The sequence below is a fragment of the Budorcas taxicolor genome, chromosome 14 (genome assembly GCF_023091745.1).
Source record: "Budorcas taxicolor isolate Tak-1 chromosome 14, Takin1.1, whole genome shotgun sequence".
Lineage (NCBI taxonomy): Eukaryota > Metazoa > Chordata > Mammalia > Artiodactyla > Bovidae > Budorcas > Budorcas taxicolor.
In genome coordinates, this window is record NC_068923.1 from 67,962,690 (window position 1) to 67,982,888 (window position 20,199).

The following is a 20,199-nucleotide window of genomic DNA, read 5'->3' on the forward strand; positions in this document are numbered from 1 at the left end:
CAGTGTGTGTAGCTAACTTATTTTGAAGTTTTACTATGAAGAAGAGGAGGGCTGTGGGTAATATAACGGGATATGAGTTTCAAGAATTTGTTTTATTTTTGTCAATACTGAGAAGAAATAATGTTTGTACACTTTTGTGATTGAGCCAATGAAGAAACTGATGACCTAGGAGAGAAAGAATTAATTGAAGGAGGGAAGTCCTTGGGAAGTGAGAAGGGATAGGATGGAGCCATGGAGAGAAGTGGGTTGTCTTGGATAGTCAGTCCATTTCTACCATGGGACACTCATATGCCTCAGGGACACATGGGGGCTCTTACACAGCACACGCTCAGTAGCAGAGGGACTTGGCAGAAATGAAAGGGAAGCCGTTTCTGGAAGTGAATAATCGGAAGCCTCCCAAAATAAGGAACCATGCTGACTCAGGTCCCTTCCTGCAGTCCAGTCCAGACCTACACCTAGATATGGCCATCTTCCTTACAATCCCTCCCTGTGTTGTTTAGTTTTCGTCGTTGCCAAGTTAAGCATTTTTAAGAGAAATTACAAGCATGCTTTTGGTATCCACGTGTTGCTACAGAAAAGAATAGAACCACAAAAAATCAGCACTGTTCTTCATCAGTTGAAGATGGATGGCAAGATGGGTTCTGGTGAAGGAGATTTCTCCATGAACCACAAACATTTATGTTGATCATCACATTGGAGGCAGCTGATCACAAACAGCAACTTGCTTTGTTGTCTTAATGACCTTTATCTTTTTAAAATGTAAACAAGAAGACTCACAGAAAGTTAACTCATTGAAACACTGGACACTGTACAACATGTGTTATACACACGGAAACAAATTTGTGCAAAGGTAAAACAGGACTTAGTTATTCCATTCTTCTTTTTCTCCCCGCTTCCTTCCTCCACCACCTCCTCCTCCTCCTTTTCCAGGGTTTCACTATGTATAGTCTGTGGAAAATTACTGCTTTTATTCAGAACAAAGTCTCTTACAAATGAGTCCTTCGGAGTAAATAAAAGATGGAACACAGCCTGCGTTTCGGAAGTCCAAGGCGTTGGCTGTTTTTGTGGACAGGATCATCTGACCCCATAGAAAGAAGTGCCTCAAAGTTGCTTTCCATAATTTGGGTGCCTGTGATGTACAAACAGACAGGAAAATGGAAAAAGGAGAACAATTCTACTCTATTGAACAAACTGCTGTCCCATCAAAGCAAATGTTAAACATTTCCTACAGTTTTGTGTGCAAACATTCCAATTTACAAGAAAAGATTTTTCCCAAAGGGATAGGCTGACCTTTCCAAGTTGAGCTGTTCAGAAAGGAGAAAAAAAAAAAAAGGCAATACACTCAGATGCCAGGCGTTTCTGGCATTTGTGGCAGAAGAAAAAGCAAGTCTGTGATTTGTGTTTGTCTTAGGCCCTGCCTTAGTAGTGGTTGGGTCTGATACTTTTTCTTTTGAGGATTTTTCATTTTAAAAGTTTTAGGGTGGTTTCTGACTTCCATTTTGGCTCAGTGAGCTCTTTTACAAAATTCACTTATTCCCAGTCTTGCCAGGCAAAATGTGTACAATGAAGCAGTAACTTGGGCCATTAAAAACAGCAGTTTACAGAAATCAAGTCTTGAAAGAATGTCAACAAACTCCCAATGGTCCTGAAAAATCAATTAGAAATCCAAATAGAATACAACAAGTTTCTATCAGGTAGTTTCCCTGCCCTCTTCCCTGGAGGATAATTGCTTTACAATGAACCTAGATCCTATTTTACAGAGTAAAGTAAGTCAGGTAGTTATTTTTAAACCACAGGAAGGCAGGCTCCACTTTGACCGCTGATTCTCCCTCAGTCACAATGATTGTGGTAACTAACGGTTATACAATGATTTCAAAGAATTTTAAAATTAAAAAAAGGTTTAAATGCTACTCAAAAGAGTTTGTGCTAAAATACTGGAATATTTCAGCAGTGTTTAAGTTCTGTAAAAGGCACAGCACCTCTCTGTCAAAATAATTTTTCAACATTAAAAAACCTAATACACAGAAGACATGAAAGTGCAGATCTGGGAACAGGACACCAGGCCCGGAGACCTCCTATTTGCCTCTTTCTCATCTCTGGCAGTGGTTCCAGAGTCACCTCTGAGAACAGTTTGAAAGCCAGTTCACCATATACCAGTTCTTTGAAAACTGCCGGTGCATGTAAGAGCTCCTGGGGGTAACTCTCAGTTTGTTGGAAGAGTAAGTACTCTGGATAATGCTGAAGGACTCCATCCTCTACTGTCCTAAACAACTGCATGCTTGATGGAGATGTTTTCTGCTTGATGGAGATGTTTTCTAACCATTTCTCACAGAACTTCGTTGGCACTCTCTGTTGATTTGACTGGGAAGAGGGTCTCTCATTCCATCTACAGAGGCCATGGGGGCATCTGGGATTACGGAGGCGAAATGATGACGTAAAGCCCACAGTCCAGGCTCCCTTGTGTCTGTGAGTGTGTTAGTCACTCAGTCATGTCTGACTGTTTGCAGCCCCATGGACTATAATCCTCCAGGCTCCTCTGTCCATGGAATTCTCCAGGTGAGAATACTAGAGTGGGTTGCCTTTCCCTTCTCCAGAGGACCTTCCCCACCCAGGGATGGAACTCGGGTCTCCCGCATTGCAGGCATATTCTTTACCATCTGAGCCACCAGAGAAGCCCAGGCTCCCCTACTAAATGCTAAAGGCAGGTATCAGAACTTTTCTCCTCGTGGCCACAGAGTTCCTCCCTGTGGCAATCTTACCCGACTCACCTTCAGAGATATTTTCACTCTTGTTCCTTGAAAGCTATCATTTCTGATCAAAGCTATTTGAATAACCGAAAAATTAAAATTTTGCTAGATCATGGCTTTAATAGACTAGAATATGAAAACCATTAACAACAGCAATATTTCTCTAATTTGATGGTGAATAAGATCCTTCCTCTCCTTTCTTACAATCAAATAGCTAACAGAGTTTGAAGTGGTTTGGTAGCCTCACTTAATATAGTAAACAATAGGTGCTGGCATTTTAAACTGACGTTTAAGTTTTCTGAACCAACATGTTATTTCTGACTTGGTTGCATGGAGAAAATGCAAAATGAAAGCAGTCTTAATAATTTCCACACTGTGCTGTGCAGTCCTGTGTCTCAGTCGTGTGACCCCAGGGACTGTCGCCTGCCAGGCTCCTCTATCCACTGGGATTTCCCAGGCAAGATTACTGGAGTGGGTTGCCATGCCCTCCTCCAAGGAATCCTCCCGACCTGGGGATAGAATCCGCATCTCTTACGCCTCCTGAGTTGGCAGGCAGGTTCTTGCCACTAGCGCCATGTAAGAACTAGAGAGGAATTCCTAAAAGCTCACTCTTAGGCAGCTCATAGTGTCATCAAGAGAAGAGAGGCTTTGGAAATCATAGTCCACTTAGAATGTTGACTAACCACTAAAAAACCTGCTCCCAAAGCTTACTGTTTTCTTTTAAATCAAGCTGGCACACAATGCCTTTCTAAGCTTTAGTTTCCTTACACATGTAATGGGGATAATGTTCACCTCCCTGGATGACAAGGAGTCATTCATTGATAGTTAAAATTCTTAGGTGGTGCCGAGCACCAGGTAAATCTTTCCTCTTATTATAGTTCAACTTAAAGGTGTGTAAAAATGAACTTAGTTAAGATCAGTCAACTTTTGCCACTCTGCTCAGGGAAAGGGCTGCAACATCAGTGGGTGGTGTAATATATGGGAGGTGTGCACAGGATCCCATGAGGAAGAAGTGTGTGCAAGTACTCGTAAAGAAGTGTGTATAGGAGCCCACAACACCTACCATTGCTGAGCACCTGTTATGTGTACATCAGGCACTATACTGAACACTGTCTCAGTTAAGCCTTAATACCACCACCTCCATTTAAAAGACTTGCAACTGCAGGCACTTTAACACCGCTGCATCTCTACAGCGGCTGGAAAACTCTGGGAAGGTCTCAAAATGGATGTGATCAGAGCAGTAAATAGGCAAAGTACTTGCAGAAACAGCCATGGAAGTCCCCTGATGGGGAAGGCGGAGATTAACTTGGATGACCAGACTTGTTAGCTAGAATTTCTCTGTAACACTCCAGCTTATGATTAGCAGTGTCCACAGCAGCTCTGCAAGGGTAGAAATCTGTTGTATGGGTGGATGATAAGCAGGCTCCTAGAAAAGTGTCTCTTTCCAGCCCTAGGAGATTGTGGCTTCTGGTGAAAAAGCATCTGATACTCTCGAAATTTACTCTGGTTACTGAGCAGTCCAATGGCCGTGACAAACAGACACTGAAGGTAAAAGGTAGAAAGCCAAGTAAACAGAAACTGTTATCAGCTGTTGCTATAACCTTGGAGCAGCCTTGGGTGCATTAAAGAAAATGGAAGTAAATGACACAAAGGAAAAAAGCTGTCTTTGATAGGAGGGGAGAAGAACTTAAATTTTAAAAATCTGTGCAAATGGGAAAAACAAGTTACTAGCTACTAAAATAAACTCTTCATGGACCCACCATCTTCTTTACAACTTGGCAGTTAGGCACAAGGAGGCCTAGTTTGGGCCTATCTCAGCTTTCAGAGGGTGTTTCTCACGACTAAAATCATTTCTAGCTTTTTGATTTAGAAAAAGAGTTGTGTGACTCTTTTCTTTGAACACTTAGAGAAGCCAAAGAGTTTTAAATTTGTCTAGTTTCAATATTCCCATGTCTCAGGAAATAGGGCAGTGGGAGGAGAGGGAGAAAGGCAGTGGAAGGGCTAGTTGGTGAAGCAGGCAACACACACATTTATCCACTAAATTTGCTATCTTTAGGGGTGTGGTTCACACCCCTAAAACACCATAACAAATGTAATAATGAAACAGTTTGAAATATTGTGAAAATGCCGAAATGAAAAAGAAGTGAGCAAATGCTGTTGGAAAAATGGTGCTGATAAACTTGTTCAGCACAGGGTTGCCACAAAACTTCAATTTGTTAAAAATACACCATCTGCAAAGCACAATAAAGCAAAGTATAATAAAACAAGGTACACCTATAATGACAAAATCTCGGCTTTTTGGAATATTGTAGCTGTGGTTAGATTTATCCTGTTGTAGTAGCTTGTAGTGGTGCTGAAGATCAATCCAGACGCCAGTTTCCATAGCTACCACCTGCTTCCCAAGCACCAGTCTTCATCCAGGAATGGTCACTGCCCTGGCAAGTGCATGTCGAAAATGAGGAATTCAGATGCTGAGTATTGACTCAAAGATGCCACTAAAACAGAGCCAGGATTCAACTAGGGGATGAATCCTGAATTCTTAACTTCTACTAATAAGCTCCTAAAACTGATACTCCTTTGCTAAAATTAAGGAAACAAAAACAGAAACCATAAATTTAGAAGCTAAAGGAACCAGTTTGCTACTATAAAGGGCTTATCATATGTCTGACTTCTAATGGGACAATATACCCAGTTTAATACAGGGATCTAGTTTACACCAATAGAGGTAAAAAAATACAAGAATTCAATCTATTATTTCCATGAGAAAAATCTCTTTCTTCTTAATTAATCATACGGACTGTGATTCTATCCAGTCTTTACTTCTAAAGAAAAATTAAAAAATCAAACAAAAAAATGCCACACATGAAAATCATGACCAAAGCAGACTTCAATACTTGTCCACTCTGGGGAAGAGCAGTGAAAACCAACTGTACTAAAGGAAAATTAGCCTCTATGAACCCTCAATTCAGAGAAATCATGTAGCATTCCCATAACTAAAAATAAATAAATACAAAGGACATAAAATAATTCATTTATTATTACAAATTTGAGTCTAATTCTATTTAATTGGGAGTTCACTGGCAAAAACTCTCTAATAATCATAACTGAAAATATAGCTTGGGGCTGTAACAGTTTGCTTTTTACCAAAGTTAAATTTCAACTGATTTCACTTTGCTGTACATCTGAAACTTACACAACATTGTAAATCAACAGTACTCCAATAAAAATTTTAAGAAAATAAAACAATTCCATTTGGTCTAGATGCTTAGGCTAAGAACTTAAGTAGTTTATTGTATAGTTTGTGATTTTATGAAATATCACTTTAATTCCAATGAATTAGCAGTATTTGGCATTTATGACATTTAAAAAACTCACAAAATGTTAATTTTGGGCAGCAACTTTTAAGAAAGTAAAAATCTCAAATTCCAAAGCCAAAGAAGGTCAGGCTGGATGTATTTTAATTGGGGAGACAAAATTAATGAGATTTTAAACTATCAAATCTACATTTTTCCCTATGAACACAGTCTATATCTATTTCCTGAAAACTATTTTGGAGCTTGTCAACATCCAAAAATAGAAGTATTATTATTCCTATCCTGGTTTAATTACTCAACGTTACCTTAGCAAACAACATAGGTAACTTGCATTATGTCACATTATACAAAACTGATACAGAAATCATCTAAAAGCTTTGAAACAGTAGAACTGAAGGCTTTATGGATTTGTAAATTAATGGCTTTTGGCAGAGAGGAGCTAAGGTACTTAAAGATACTATAACATCTTAAAATCTACAATGACAGGGAAAAACTACAAATACTAGCTTTTAAAACTCACAAATTATAATAATGTAAAACAAATTTGCCATTTTAGCTTATTTTCAGTATGTTTATACATGCAATATAAATTACAAATAAGTAAAACATTACAACACCATCTAAAAGAAAACAATGATGTATAAAATGTTTGTGATAAATAAAATTATTGCATTTAATGTCATTTTCTTGAAAACTGAAATGACCAGATGCCTTAATGAATGCCAGTTCAAGCCAGAGCAAATATATGCCAACACCAGCTTCTGACAACAAATATAAGAAGTTAAAGCCCTGCAAGTCTGTCTGATTTAGGTTAGGTAATCATGGAAACAAACGAATATTTAAAATTATTTATTTTAACATTATGCACATTGAAGGAAAGCACTATAGACAGCAGAATTCTTTCCCATCATAGAATTATTTACACCCATTGAATTAGCTAGAAACACTAGCTTGAAGAGGTACTGATAAATTCCATTTGTAATAATTTCTCTACAACAAACAATTGTCGTACACTTGGAACACGTTGAAGAAAATATTGTCTCATAAGTCTTTTTTGTTCTCTGAGTCTCAATCACTAAGAGTTCAGGGGGCTTTGAGAGAATCCCGGTGGCCTGGCTGCCTGATGAATGCATTAAAATCAAGCAGGGTATTTGTATTCTGAAAATACTCTTGGCTCCATATAAATGCTGCTTGGGTTGCAGAGCTTGCATTTCTCCCACTGGCACTATGACATCTGAAGAACAGTTGTTATGAAAGCTTCACACCAATTTTATTTTGTTCCTTCTTCATTAGCCGCTGGGCTTCCTTTTCCATTTTCTTCCTTTGTTGTTCTGCTGCTCTCTTTTCTCTGTCTGCTATCTTCTGCTGCCTGAAAAGAAGCATATTTTTACTTTTAGAGAACACTGCTGCTGCTGCTGCTGCTGCGAAGTCACTTCAGTCGTGTCCAACTCTGTGCGACCCCATAGATGGCAGCCCACCAGGCTCCCCCGTCCCTGGGATTCTCCAGGCAAGAACAATGGAGTGGGTTGCCATTTCCTTCTCCAATGCATGAAAGTGAAAAGTGAAAGTGAAGTCACTTGATCATGTCCAACTCTTCGCAACCCCATGGACTGCAGCCTACCAGGCTCCTCCGTCCATGGGATTTTCCAGGCAAGAGTACTGGCGTGGGGTTCCATTGCCTTCTCTGTTAAAGGACACTACACAGGTAAAATGGCAAATAAGGTCCAGAAAGAAATAGCACTTCCCTTCAACTATCATCAAATGTAGTTTAAAAAGTCTTCATTCTTCACACTGCTTTGAAAATTTCAAGGATTTTCAAAATAGTACTTCTTTTAATCCTTAGAACATGACTTACAAAATAAAAAAGGTATTATCTCTGTTTTAAGAATAACTAAAATGGGGCATTCAGGCTAAGTAAAACGGCCAAAGTCATAAGATTAAGTATAAGGCTAAGAACCTGTATCTCCTAACTCCTTTTCTTCAGATTATTATCACTAAAACACTGTTTGCATTGGACCACATCTCTTTTTGAGAAAAGCTTGATATTTAGGATTAAATATCCTGCTATGATAATACTTAAAAGCTTGTCAGCTGAAGGATATCAAGAACACAGATGTACAGAGCACAATGCAAAAAGAAAATGCAAAGACATACCTTCCAACTAGAAGCTAGAACTCTAAGTTTTAAAATTTAACTAGCTCTTTAACGAAGGGCTTCCCTCATAGCTCAGTTGGTAAAGAATCCGCCTGCAATTCAGGAGACCCCAGTTCAATTCCTGGGTCGGGAAGATCCCCTGGAGAAGGGATAGGCTATGCACTCCAGTATTCTTGGGCTTCCCTTATGACTCAGCTGGTAAAGAATCTGCCTGCAATGTGGGAGACCTGGGTTTGATTCCTGGGTTGGGAAGATTCCCCTGGAGAAGGGAAAGGCTACCCACTCCAGTATTCTGGCCTAGAGAATTCCATGGACTGTATAGGCCATGGGGTCACAAAGAGTGAGACATGACTGAGTAACTGTCACTTCACTTCTCTTATGAAGGGACAGAAGGGTGGAAATTTAATAATTACACTTTATGAAGTGCCTTCTCCCAGCCCCTCCCTAACTCCGATACAGAACCACTAAACACTTCTATCTTTATTGATTTTTTAAATTGAACTCTAGTTGATTTACAATGTTCTGTTAATTTCTACTGTTCAGCAAAGTGATTTACTTATATATACACATAGATATATATTCTTTTTAATATTCTTTTCCATTATGGTTTATCACAGGATACTGAACATAGTCTGTGTGCTACACAGTTTACCCATCTATAGATAATAGTTTCCATCTGCTGATCCCAAACTCCCGACCCATACCCCCACCTCCCACCCCACCCCCGCACCACAAGTCTGTTCTTTACATCTGTAAGTCTGTTTCTACTTCGTAGATGGGTTCACTTGTGTCATATTTTATTTATTTTTTAAATGATTTTTTGATGTGCACCACTTTTAAAGTCGTTACTGAATTTGTTACAACACTGCTTGCTTTGAGTTTTGGTTTTTTGGCCACATCGAACCCGCATCCCTACACAGGAAGGCAAAGCATTATCCTTGGGACCACCTGGGAAGTCCCTGTGTCATAGTTTAGATTTCACATATAAGTGCTCTATCTTTATTGACTGACTTGTATGGAAAGTGGGGATAGGAGTAGGGTAATTAAATAGGAGAAAGGAGAACAGAAGTTGGTCCTGGATCTGAAGGCTTAGGGTCTGAGAAAGTAAGTCAAGAAGCATGCAAGGCTGAGGAAGGAAGCTGTCGGGCACAGGACAGGCAACACTGGGTTAGATATAGAAAAATCTAACGTGGATTACCCATACACGGGATAGCTCAAAGCTGGCTATAGTGAGTGAAAGGTATATATATAATTCTCAATCATACTTATAAATGGGAGTAAGCAGAGGTATGGATGACCAAAATTCAACAAAGTAGAGAGACTTATTTTAGGCAACATTTTGACCATCACCACCAACTAATTAAAATTTCAAAAGAATAGTTTTAAAAAATTTACTTTTCACCAGCTCTGTTCACTTTCAAGCAAAACTGATAATACGCACTAAAAACATCAAAATGTCAGTGGCAGAAAAAAGAAAAAGAATTATGAAAGGCTTGCTAGGTTACAAACAAGATAATCCAGCTCTGACCTAGTTACCAGCCAAAATATAAGCATCAACAATTAATCTTCCTGGTACCAGAGGCAACTTGGACATTACTGCTGATAAAATATATTTTTCTTGTCCAGATACATGTCTGAAATGACTAAAGTACCAGAATCTTTTTCCTTAATGATACTACTGATCATAGTACTAGTAGTATTTAAAGTAGCAATGGGAAACAGGCTAGGTTAGAAGCCATAGATTATGGATACACGATTATACAGAGTGAAGTAAGCCAGAAAGAAAAACACCAATACAGTATACTAACACATATATATGGAATTTAGAAAGATGGCAATGACGACCCTGTATGCAAGACAGGAAAAAAGACACAGCTGTGTATAACGGACTTTTGGACTCAGAGGGAGAGGGAGAGGGTGGGATGATATGGGAGAATGGCATTCTATCATGTATACTATCATGTAAGAATTGAATCGCTAGTCTATGTCTGACAGAGGATACAGCATGCTTGGGGCTGGTGCATGGGGATGACCCACAGAGATGTTATGGGGAGGGAGGTGGGAGGGGGGTTCATGTTTGGGAACACATGTAAGAATTAAAGATTTTAAAATTAAAAAAATAAAAAACTTAATAAATAAATAAATAAATAAATAAAAAATAAAATTCTCAGTGTTCTCCTGGGGGTGGTAACAACATATGGAAGCCTCCAGGTGTCTTTGGCTCTACTTATGCAACTTGCAGCTTGAAGCATGTCTATTACTGACTAATAGTCTCCGCCTCCCAAGCTGTCGTTTCAAAAACGGAGTTTGCGGGGGTTTTTTTGTCTTGTTTAGTTCAGGGTGCAAGATGACAGGGTGAAAAAGAGATGGTTTTTATACCGTGAATGTTCAGCTATGATCAGTGAACTCAAACACTCTACAGTGCTGGCATTAAGACGATTGGATTCAAAATGAATAGCCCCTTCCTTTATCCTTGTGGTTGATAAACCAATCATCACTAGAATCCCAATTCCAAAATGTTCTAAAAATACTCAGACTTCTATGATACATATCCAAGAGAAATAGAGTTTAAAAAAGTGACATTTTTTTTGACAATTCATGGAACATAAATGTTGCTGTTTACAATTTTAAAACTGTTTCCTTTATACTGAATGATTATCAAACAGGAACTAAATACTTAAAACTCTCATACCTTTATTGACTTTTATACTGTGACCTCCTTCTGTTTAAAAAAAAAAGAATGCTGAAAAAAGTACTGACAAGACCAAAAAAGTCAGTCTTAATTCACAGTCTTAACTGCACCCTCTGCTGGCTACTCAAGGTAATTACAATTTATTGGTAAACATGGGAAAGGAAAATACAAAAATGAAATCAGTTGTTTCAAGATGGTCAGATAGGGTAATTCATTTTCTATCCCAATTATAAAAACCATATTTGAAGAAAACATACTGCTATATTTTACTTTATCATCTTTAAAATGCACAAGTAATTCAGATACATTTACATAGAGTTTTTATCAGTGATAAGTCACAAACTCTCAAGGTTAAATTTTCTTTTTACTCTTTGATCTAATGCAGTAGTAGCAAGAATTAAGTTTACTGTTCACAAAAACACAGAAAAAGAACATAACTAACAAAAACAAACTTGTAAACCTCCAGAAAAAACTATCTTCTGTAGAGTTGCTAAGTCACTTCAGTCGTGTCCGACTCTGTGCAACCCCATAGATGGCAGCCCACCAGGCTCCCCCGTCCCTGGGCTTCTCCAGGCAATAATACTGGAGTGGGTTGCCATTTCCTTCTCCAATGCATGAAAGTGAAAAGTCAAAGTGAAGTCGCTCAGTCGTATCCGACTCTTAGCGACCTCATGGACTGCAGCCTACCAGGCTCCTCCGTCCATGGGATTCTCCAGGCAAGAGTACGGGAGTGGGGCGCCACTGCCTTCTCCATTCTGTAGAGTAGGCAGTATTATGCCTTATGTTATCTACCTCAGGGCTTTCAAGTACCTCAGGTGAAACACACATAGAGATGAAGAGTGCAACACAAATCATTTTCAAATAGCAGTGCTGGGGACTCCCCTGGCGGTCCAGTGGTTAAGAATCCACTGGCCAATGCAGGAGACTTGGGTTTGACCCTGGGTTGGGAAGATCCCCTGGAGAAGGAAATGGCAACACACTCCAGTGTTCTTGCTGGGAAATCTCATGGACAGAGGAGCCTGGCGGGCTGCAGTCCTTGGGGTCGCAAAGAGCTGGAGACAGCTTAGCCACTGAGCACACACGCACGGGGAGCTAAGGTCCCACATGCCGCGGGCAACTGAGCCCGAGTGCTGCAACAGAGTCCCTCCACCGCAAGGAGAGACCCCGCGTGCAGCAGCTAAGACCGGACGCAACCACAATACACAGCGGTGCCACTCACTGTTATACTCGAATGAGCAGTGCTGGACTACGCTGGACCACGGGCAAACGAAACTAAAGGTACGATCTCTGACCTAGAGAAAATGTTAATATATCATCGTGACTCACATTTCATAGCAGGACATTTCAGGAGATATATTTTGTAGGGAATGAGGCATGAAGCATATAGTACAATATGGTGTCTGTATGCAGACAATCTCCTTCTTCGTTAGTAAATTATTCTTTTGTATCTATAATGCTTTAAATTGTTGGTTTCTGTGAGGTTTTAATCATATAAAATAGCATATGTAGTCTGAAATACAAAAAAACTATCCCAGATTATCTAAGGCTCAAATGAGAAGGAAGAAAAATATAACATTTGGCAGAAGATACTTTCTTGACCGCAAATGTAACATCAACAAAACCGGTTCTACTCTGGCGGCAGTGTAAATATTACTCAAATACCTCAGAACTTCTTCAGCTTGCCAGGCCGCATCTTCTTCTTCTTCCCAAGCATTGGTGTTTTCCTGCCAGGTATCTAAGTCACCCAATTCAGGCTACAATAAAACAAAATTACAACAGTCAGGAGCCATCCTTGGTGGCTTACACGGTAAAGAGTCTACCTGCAGTCTGGAGTGCAGAAGACCTGGGTTCGATCCCTGGGTCAGGAAGATCTCCCGGAAAAGGAAATGGTAACCCGCTCCAGGATTCTTGCCTGGAGAATCCCACAGACAGAAGAGCCTGGTGAGCCCCAGTCCACGGGGTCACAAAGAGTCAGACACGACTGAGCGACTAACTTCGCTTCATCCTTTTTCCACTCAGTGGTCAAGAAGAGTATATATTTTAAAGCATAACCCAGACCTCATCACTGCCCTGTGTCTTCTTCACTTTCTTATCACATCCTCTACAGGGTCAAATGACTGCCCCTGGTGTACCTGGAACTAAGGGGTTTCCTGAGACGCATGACCTTGCATATGCAAGTCTTAGCAAGTCCAGCTTTCTTCCTATTTCATGTTTTAAAGGATATTCCTTTAATATACTAACTTTTCCTTTCCTTTCCTAACTTTTTCTTTACTTTCTCCTACTTCAGTTAGGAAAAAATAAGAATAGGACATATCTTCTGTTTGTCTCTCTCTCTTGAGTAAGAAGGAGTGTGTAAGTGGGGGAAAGAGAAGAGAGAGGCTGACCGCACACTGGATTAGAGATGCTTGACTGGACTACTCTTGTGCTGGGGAGGTAACTTGAAGAACCTACGTTTCCAACCTAGTACAGTCATCTCCCTTTAAGCACAAGTAATTTTCTAGACTTTTCAATGGCACTTATTGTCTGGGTCCCAGGCAAAAATGCCAAGTCAGGAAAAATTTACTCTTTATTGGAGTACTTTTGTATTGTGCTTCCTTTAGCTTGTCTTACCTGATACCATTAGGCGGGCCACACTACCTCCCATCATTCCCCAGGGCAGGACTCTCAGTTCACTTTTTCCTTCCACAAACCAATGAAAATGCTCATTCTGGAATGTTTAGTTAGTGACGAAATAATTAAATGCATAACTGCATAAAATAAGCTGTGCATAAAATAATCAAAACATATCAATACTTAAAAGCTGGGGATGGGTTTGGACAGTGATGTGTCTTAAAAATTTCAAAGATGAATCTGATGGCCTCCAGAGTTGAAAACATATACCTTCTTCACTACTTTTGTCCTTAAAAGTGTTGTATTTAAGTCAAATCCATTTTAAGTTATACCACATTTTAAATGTATATAGAAGTCTTTAACGTAACAATTCATAATTTACTTAAAAACAAGCTGCTATTGAGGTTAAATTTTAGTGGTAATCTCTTTAAAGGTCATAATTTTATATTTTCACATTTTGTCTCCATCTTTTATGTGTGCAATGGACTCTGATCTTAGTACCTGATGTAATTTAGAGTCTCATAAAAGGACAGGACTGGCAACTGCTCTTGATCTGCTAAACCAGTTTCAAAGTCATACAAATACTATGTTCAAGTCATTTTAATTTTTTTCTTTTTCCTTAAAGAAAACAGAAATGAAAAAAAAAAAGCTCTTGCCTAGATACAATTATGTTAATTATGTTAATTAACATACTTACAGATTGATGTATGAAAGGCATATCTTGTGTAGCTGCTAGTCTACTAGAGAAGCCTGTGCTACCATCTGGGACGCCAAAATTTAATGGTTCTCGCTTCTTAATGATGATCTGAAAGATTAATTGAAATAGAATTACAGAAACATTTTACACACCACAAAAGGAGACAAATGAATTAACTGACCAAAGCATTTTATAATTATTCAAAATATGTTCTACCTTTCTTTCATGTTCTGTATTTTCTTAAAGAATCTGCCTGCAGTGCGGGAGACCTGGGTTCGATCCCTGGGTTGGGAAGATCCCCTGGAGAAGGGAAAGGCTACCCACTCCAGTATTCTGGCCTAGAGAATTCCACGGACTGTATAGTCCATGGGGTCGCAAAGAGCCGGACACGACTGAGCGCATTCACTTTCACTCTGCTAGGATAGGGTACACTGTCCTACCAAAAGTATAACCAGTTCTCTAAGCATGTGGCTACCTATGAGCACATTAACTCTTTCAAGCCAGTAGTATTAGCTTTGTACCTTAAAAGTACTTTCATTCTAATTTACTAAGGTATTACTTGTAATATACTAAGTTCCTATTAAGAGCAGCAATAGACTTTCGAAACAAAAAGCATTCATCTACTAAGAAATTCACTTAAAACTCCTTGAAAAATATACAACTTAATGCTTTTCAGCACTGAGACATTTGGACAACTCAATAAAAATGACTATGATTATAGTATGTCAATGTTATCAGCCTTGAACATCTAAAACTGACTGGAAGGTAGAAGAGGGTGAAAACCCTATTAGAGAACTGCAGAAAAAACAGTGTCTTCATTTTATAAAATATATTCATATGAAATATTTTCTATGCTTGATTGAATAAGAAATGGCACTTAAAGTAATTTTTTTGAAACAGCAGGATGACTGATGAGGTAGACTAGAATAAGAACATTACATTATTTGAATGGGTGTAAGGATGGTATGAAATAAACCCCCATTTACCACAGTGTGAAGTTGGTAGACAATACCTATGACTGGCCTAGGAATAGCAAGATAAGAACACTGTATACAGATAAACAGAAAAAGTTTTGAGTGGCTGCTTTTAGTAGAACTGGTTTGAAGAATGATGGGGCAGAAATCTACTGCTTTTCATTATAAGCTCTTCTATATTCTTTAATTTAAAAATAAATTTTAAATCTACATGTACTATTTTGATAAAAAGAAAGAAAACTGCTTAGCCATTGTTCTTTTTCTAATAATTTCCTGCATATTGAAGTGACTGTCCACATTCAATTCAAAAGGGATAAAATAAAGTGTGAATGACTATGCAAACCCACCACAATCACTCTAAGTTCTCAGAGCCCTGCATCAGTTTGATAATGTTATAAACAATGGATACTATCAGTATTATTGGTTCGTAGATATCACTATACTACGAATTCTTTCAAGGCTAGAACTGTATTTTATTCAGTTTAGTCTCCACAGTAGAGACTGGAGTCTAGAATCTGACATACAGGAGGATTTCTATGAACACTTAGAAATAATTTTAAAAGATGTGGGGCTACAATTTACCAGATTTATGGCCAGCTCACTTGAGTATATAAACTTCTCTAATATGACAAAAAACACAATTGACAGTTAGAAATAGGCTTTCTACCAAATACTAAGTATACTGTCTACTTTTAATTATAGGAGTCTGAAGAGCAGTCTAATAGTTTAATTTCCAAGGGCACACATCTTTAATGTACCTTCTGGGTTTTCCTTATAGTTGGTGTCATGTCCTTAAAATAGTCAGGCTCCAGTTGTTCTAAAGCATTTTGTTGTGTTGCCACATTCCCATTTCCTCCTTCAATCTTGACACTTGTGGGTGCATCCTCATCCCAGGAAGTCCACTCTTCCACATCTGTCTAAATTTAAATGATCAGCACTGTCAGTCAAAAATTTCATCATTCATTATAAAAATGAGCTTTCTAAAACAGTGGTTTTTTCAAAATTTTTTGACCAATGGGAAAATATACATTTTATGCCAGATAGCAAAACTAGATCAAAAGTTAAGAAAGAAACACTCTGTGAGTTAGACATTCTGTTCCAACCATTAAAATAAAAACAACCAAACAAAGCAAAAGAAAATGCTTCAAAAACTGAACTGACATTAGAACTACAGCCCACAGAAAGAGGACCGGAACTTACAATCTGTCCCTAACTAGGTTTATTGCCTAATAAAATAATAAATAATAACATTCTTTATAGGATTTAAATAAGATATAGTCCCAAACATAATACTCAAAAAAATCCATGAAATAACTTGAAATTATTCAGCAAACAAGGAAATCAACAAATCTCAACTTGAATGGAAAAAGTCAAGCCACAGACATCAAACCCAAGATGATACAAATGATGTAATTATCTAAGGCTTTAAATACGTTGTTGCAAAAATGCTCCAATAAGCAACAGCAAACACTCTTAAAACCAAAGAAAAAAATAGAAAATCTCAGCAGAGAAACAGAAAATAAAAAGTTAAAATTTTAGAATAAATAAATTTAACAATAAAATAATAAAAATCCTGACCATGACTACCAAATTAATTTCATGACATATTAATGGTTTGCAACCCAGTTTGAAAAATATGGTTCAGGAGCACTTATTCAACATATAAAAAAAGTTTTACCTGTTTGGGAACTGATGAATAATCAACTGTAGTTGGCAAAGTTATTTGGTCTCCACTTAATTTCCGTCCTCTACCAGATCTAAAACAAAAATATGAAATAATTTATTTCAAGAAACCACCAAAACAAGCATAAGCACTAAAGATAGTAACTTAAGACTTATAGAGGTCTTCTGCAGCTTTAAATTATTTAATAATTAACAGTTGTTTGTTAATATATGAAAAGAAAAGCATATATTAGATATCTTTTCAATGTTTTTAAATACTGGACCAGAATATCACACTGCTTTTTGGTTTAGGATTCAGAATTAGAGTCAAACTCAGGAGGACTATAAAGCCAAAAACAAAACCAGAAACTGGTTTCATATCACACTTCTGAGAGTTCTGAGTTCTGTAGGTGATGCTCTGGGATACCTATGCTGTTTTAACCAGGGTGGCCTGGCTTTTTTTTTGTTTTACATAGTTGGTTTCTGATTAAGATTACTATTAACTATTTAAAAGTTTGAAAATCACTGGGTTGAATTGTCAACTGTACCCAGTAACTTTCAAGGATTAGTGAAGTACTACACTAAACAAGATAGGTCTTGTCATAGAGTTGTTAAGAGCATGGGCAATGGAATCTGTGTAAACCACGGTTTTCAATGTTACTTCTATTAATTATGAATCTAGTTAGAACTACCTATGTCTGAGCCTCAGTATCCTCATCTGTAAAAGGCAGGTATTCAAACCGACCTTTGCAAGGTTGTTGTGAGGATTTAACTGACATATTTAAAATAGTCAGACACGAGACTGTGCCTACTTTTTTGACATTAAAAAATGATAGCTATTATAAATGATTAGTCACTTGCTTCATGTCAAATAATCTATGAAACACCTGCTTAGAGCTAGTTGATAAAGTCAGCTAAGTTTAGAAATCCTATTTTATTTGTTTAAAAGATGCATAAAAAAGTATTATAGTCTACTTTCTAAATTTATGATGTAAACCTGTATTTCAGAGCACATGATCTAGGTTCCTTCTGACAATTAAGAAAAGCTTATTCTAACAAAGGGTCAGTTTTCTTTAAAATTGAACATACAACCAATGCTAAATATGCTTCCACTAACAAGAGAAATTTATAGTGATAATGCATGTCTATGTGCTCAGTCATGTCTGACTCTTTGTATCCCCAGGGACTGTAGCCCACCAGGCTCCACTGTCCATGGAATTTTCCAGGCAAGAATAATGGAACAGGTTGCCATTTCCTACTCCAGGGATCTTCCCCACCTAGGGATGGAACCCACATCTCCTGCATTGCAGGTGGATTCTTTACCACTGAGATACCAGGGAAACCCATCTAGATGATAGAAATTTGCAATATCTTATATTAAAAGTAACCTATATTCAACAAAAATTTTTTGAAATAACAGATGCAATGAGAAAAACACCTAGAATTTATCACCACAGTTAAAACAACTTATTCCTTTCAACCTCTAGTCTCCTGGCATTAATACCCATTCTCATCCTGCTTTAACCTAGTTATTTTCTGGTCATGCTAATTCTAACAATAAATTCTATGCCACTTAATCCTCAGAGTTTTAGTAGTTATAAAATGGCCCTTTAGTCAGAGAATACATTTCCTAGCCTCCCTTGCAGCTAGGTGCCTAAGCTCTGGATAGTAGGCTGTGAACAGAATTATGTGTACTTTCTAAATCATATCCACTAAAAAAGAGAGCTGACTACCCTCCATTTCCTCTCTATCCAACTCTTACTCTGTAGGTGCTTTTTTCCCAGTACTCTAGGCCAAAAGAAATACCTAACAGTTCCACTGATTAAGTACATAGGCCCAAACAATACTTACGTCCTATCTGCTTAGTAGCCATTAGGAAAAAACACATATGAAATTAAAGAAAAAACATTTTCATTTCATTCTTTAATAACTACAATTACTTACTAATAGAATGTGTGTACCTGTTGGCTACTGTATAGCTTCTCAAGCCTTGGAATCAGACTGGATTCTGTCAACTTCATTTTCTGTTCTATGTTAATTCTGATTTAGTGCTTGCCCTTAATTACAATCTAAAATCCTAGCTTTGTAAAGATAGGTCACTCCAAATACAAGTAAACAAAAACTTATCTCAAATATTTAAGAACATCATCAAAAGTAATACTGCAGGATCTAATGTTACAAACGTGAACTACCTTGAGCCAACAGATTGTATAATGTTCAATAGACATTATCACATTCAGCATGTTTTATTAGAAATTTAGAGTATCCTTCGGTACCCCTGTGAGTGTAATGCGAGCCCTGAAGTGCCCTGGCATACCATTCAGGAACTGTATCTCTTGGGTACAGTAGAATGACAAAATAGAAGGAATTCAAGTCTCTGAATGACTTACTGAAGCAGAAGGACTTACCTAGCCTGGACTCCCTGTACATTCTGGAATATTATTTAAAAGATCAAAAAACAGAAAATCTATTTTCTTTGGAGTTTTTCTGTTTAACTTTTTCCAATATAAACATAACACTCATAATGTACTATGTCAAGAAATACCTATGCTTAATTCCACCTAATCATCTTAAAAATATCCTGATAATAAAACAATTATATACATAAAAACTTCATGATGATTATAACATGAAAGTTGGTTTGCTTATCTCTGAAATTCTACAGTATAGAATGCTATTTTAATGGAAGATGTAAGAATCTGATGAAAAGACCTGAACTTCTACTTTTTAGATCTGAAAAAACATATAAAAATCTGAGAAAATATTTTTAAAAATACTAGAGATTAATGCATGAATACTGCAATCAAGATACTTAGCATAAATATAATATGCCCTGCCTTTTTGAAGTTATGAAGGTATCCAAAATTAGCAAGAAGGTAACCAGATCAATCTGAACATAAAATTTCTTTACCTGCATATTAACCTCTTTAGGAATGAGAATACTGTTGCTAGGCAAGTACAAACTTTAAATAACCGAAACTGTGTGATAGCCATGATGGAAAGCAAAACCTGTGGGGAAAAGCACAAAAATAAATGCATTAAGGTGATTTCATAAGCTATATTTATGTTCTGAAGTCAAATTGAAAAGTCCTATTTTGAACTGTAAAAATCAGACACATTTTTACTTTCCTTTAGACAGCACAAATAAAACACAGTAAATTCAAAAATTAAAATGTAAATCATATTGACAAGAAAGTTCTGAAGAGTTTTCAACAGTTGAGAGGAAAAAAACCTTTTCAAAATATTCTCAGAGTGGTTTTCTAAGTTGTACATAAATATTTATTTATAATTTATTTATAATTTGTTTTTTAGTAAAAAATCAGAGTATGAAACAGAATGTACTGGGTCT

The 20,199-nt window shown here is 37.5% G+C and overlaps 1 protein-coding gene across 1 annotated transcript; it reads right to left on the bottom strand.

The window, feature by feature from the left end:
- Positions 1 to 6,819: 6,819 nt before the first annotated feature.
- Positions 6,820 to 19,856, bottom strand: EBAG9 (estrogen receptor binding site associated antigen 9). Its single transcript, XM_052651865.1, has 6 exons — positions 19,762 to 19,856; positions 16,867 to 16,945; positions 15,947 to 16,105; positions 14,215 to 14,322; positions 12,570 to 12,661; positions 6,820 to 7,430 (listed from the first exon to the last, which is right to left on the bottom strand). The coding sequence occupies exons 1-6, from the start codon at positions 19,842 to 19,844 to the stop codon at positions 7,310 to 7,312; spliced, it is 642 nt and encodes a 213-aa protein (XP_052507825.1). The 5' UTR covers positions 19,845 to 19,856; the 3' UTR covers positions 6,820 to 7,309.
- Between the last annotated feature and the right edge of the window lie 343 nt (positions 19,857 to 20,199).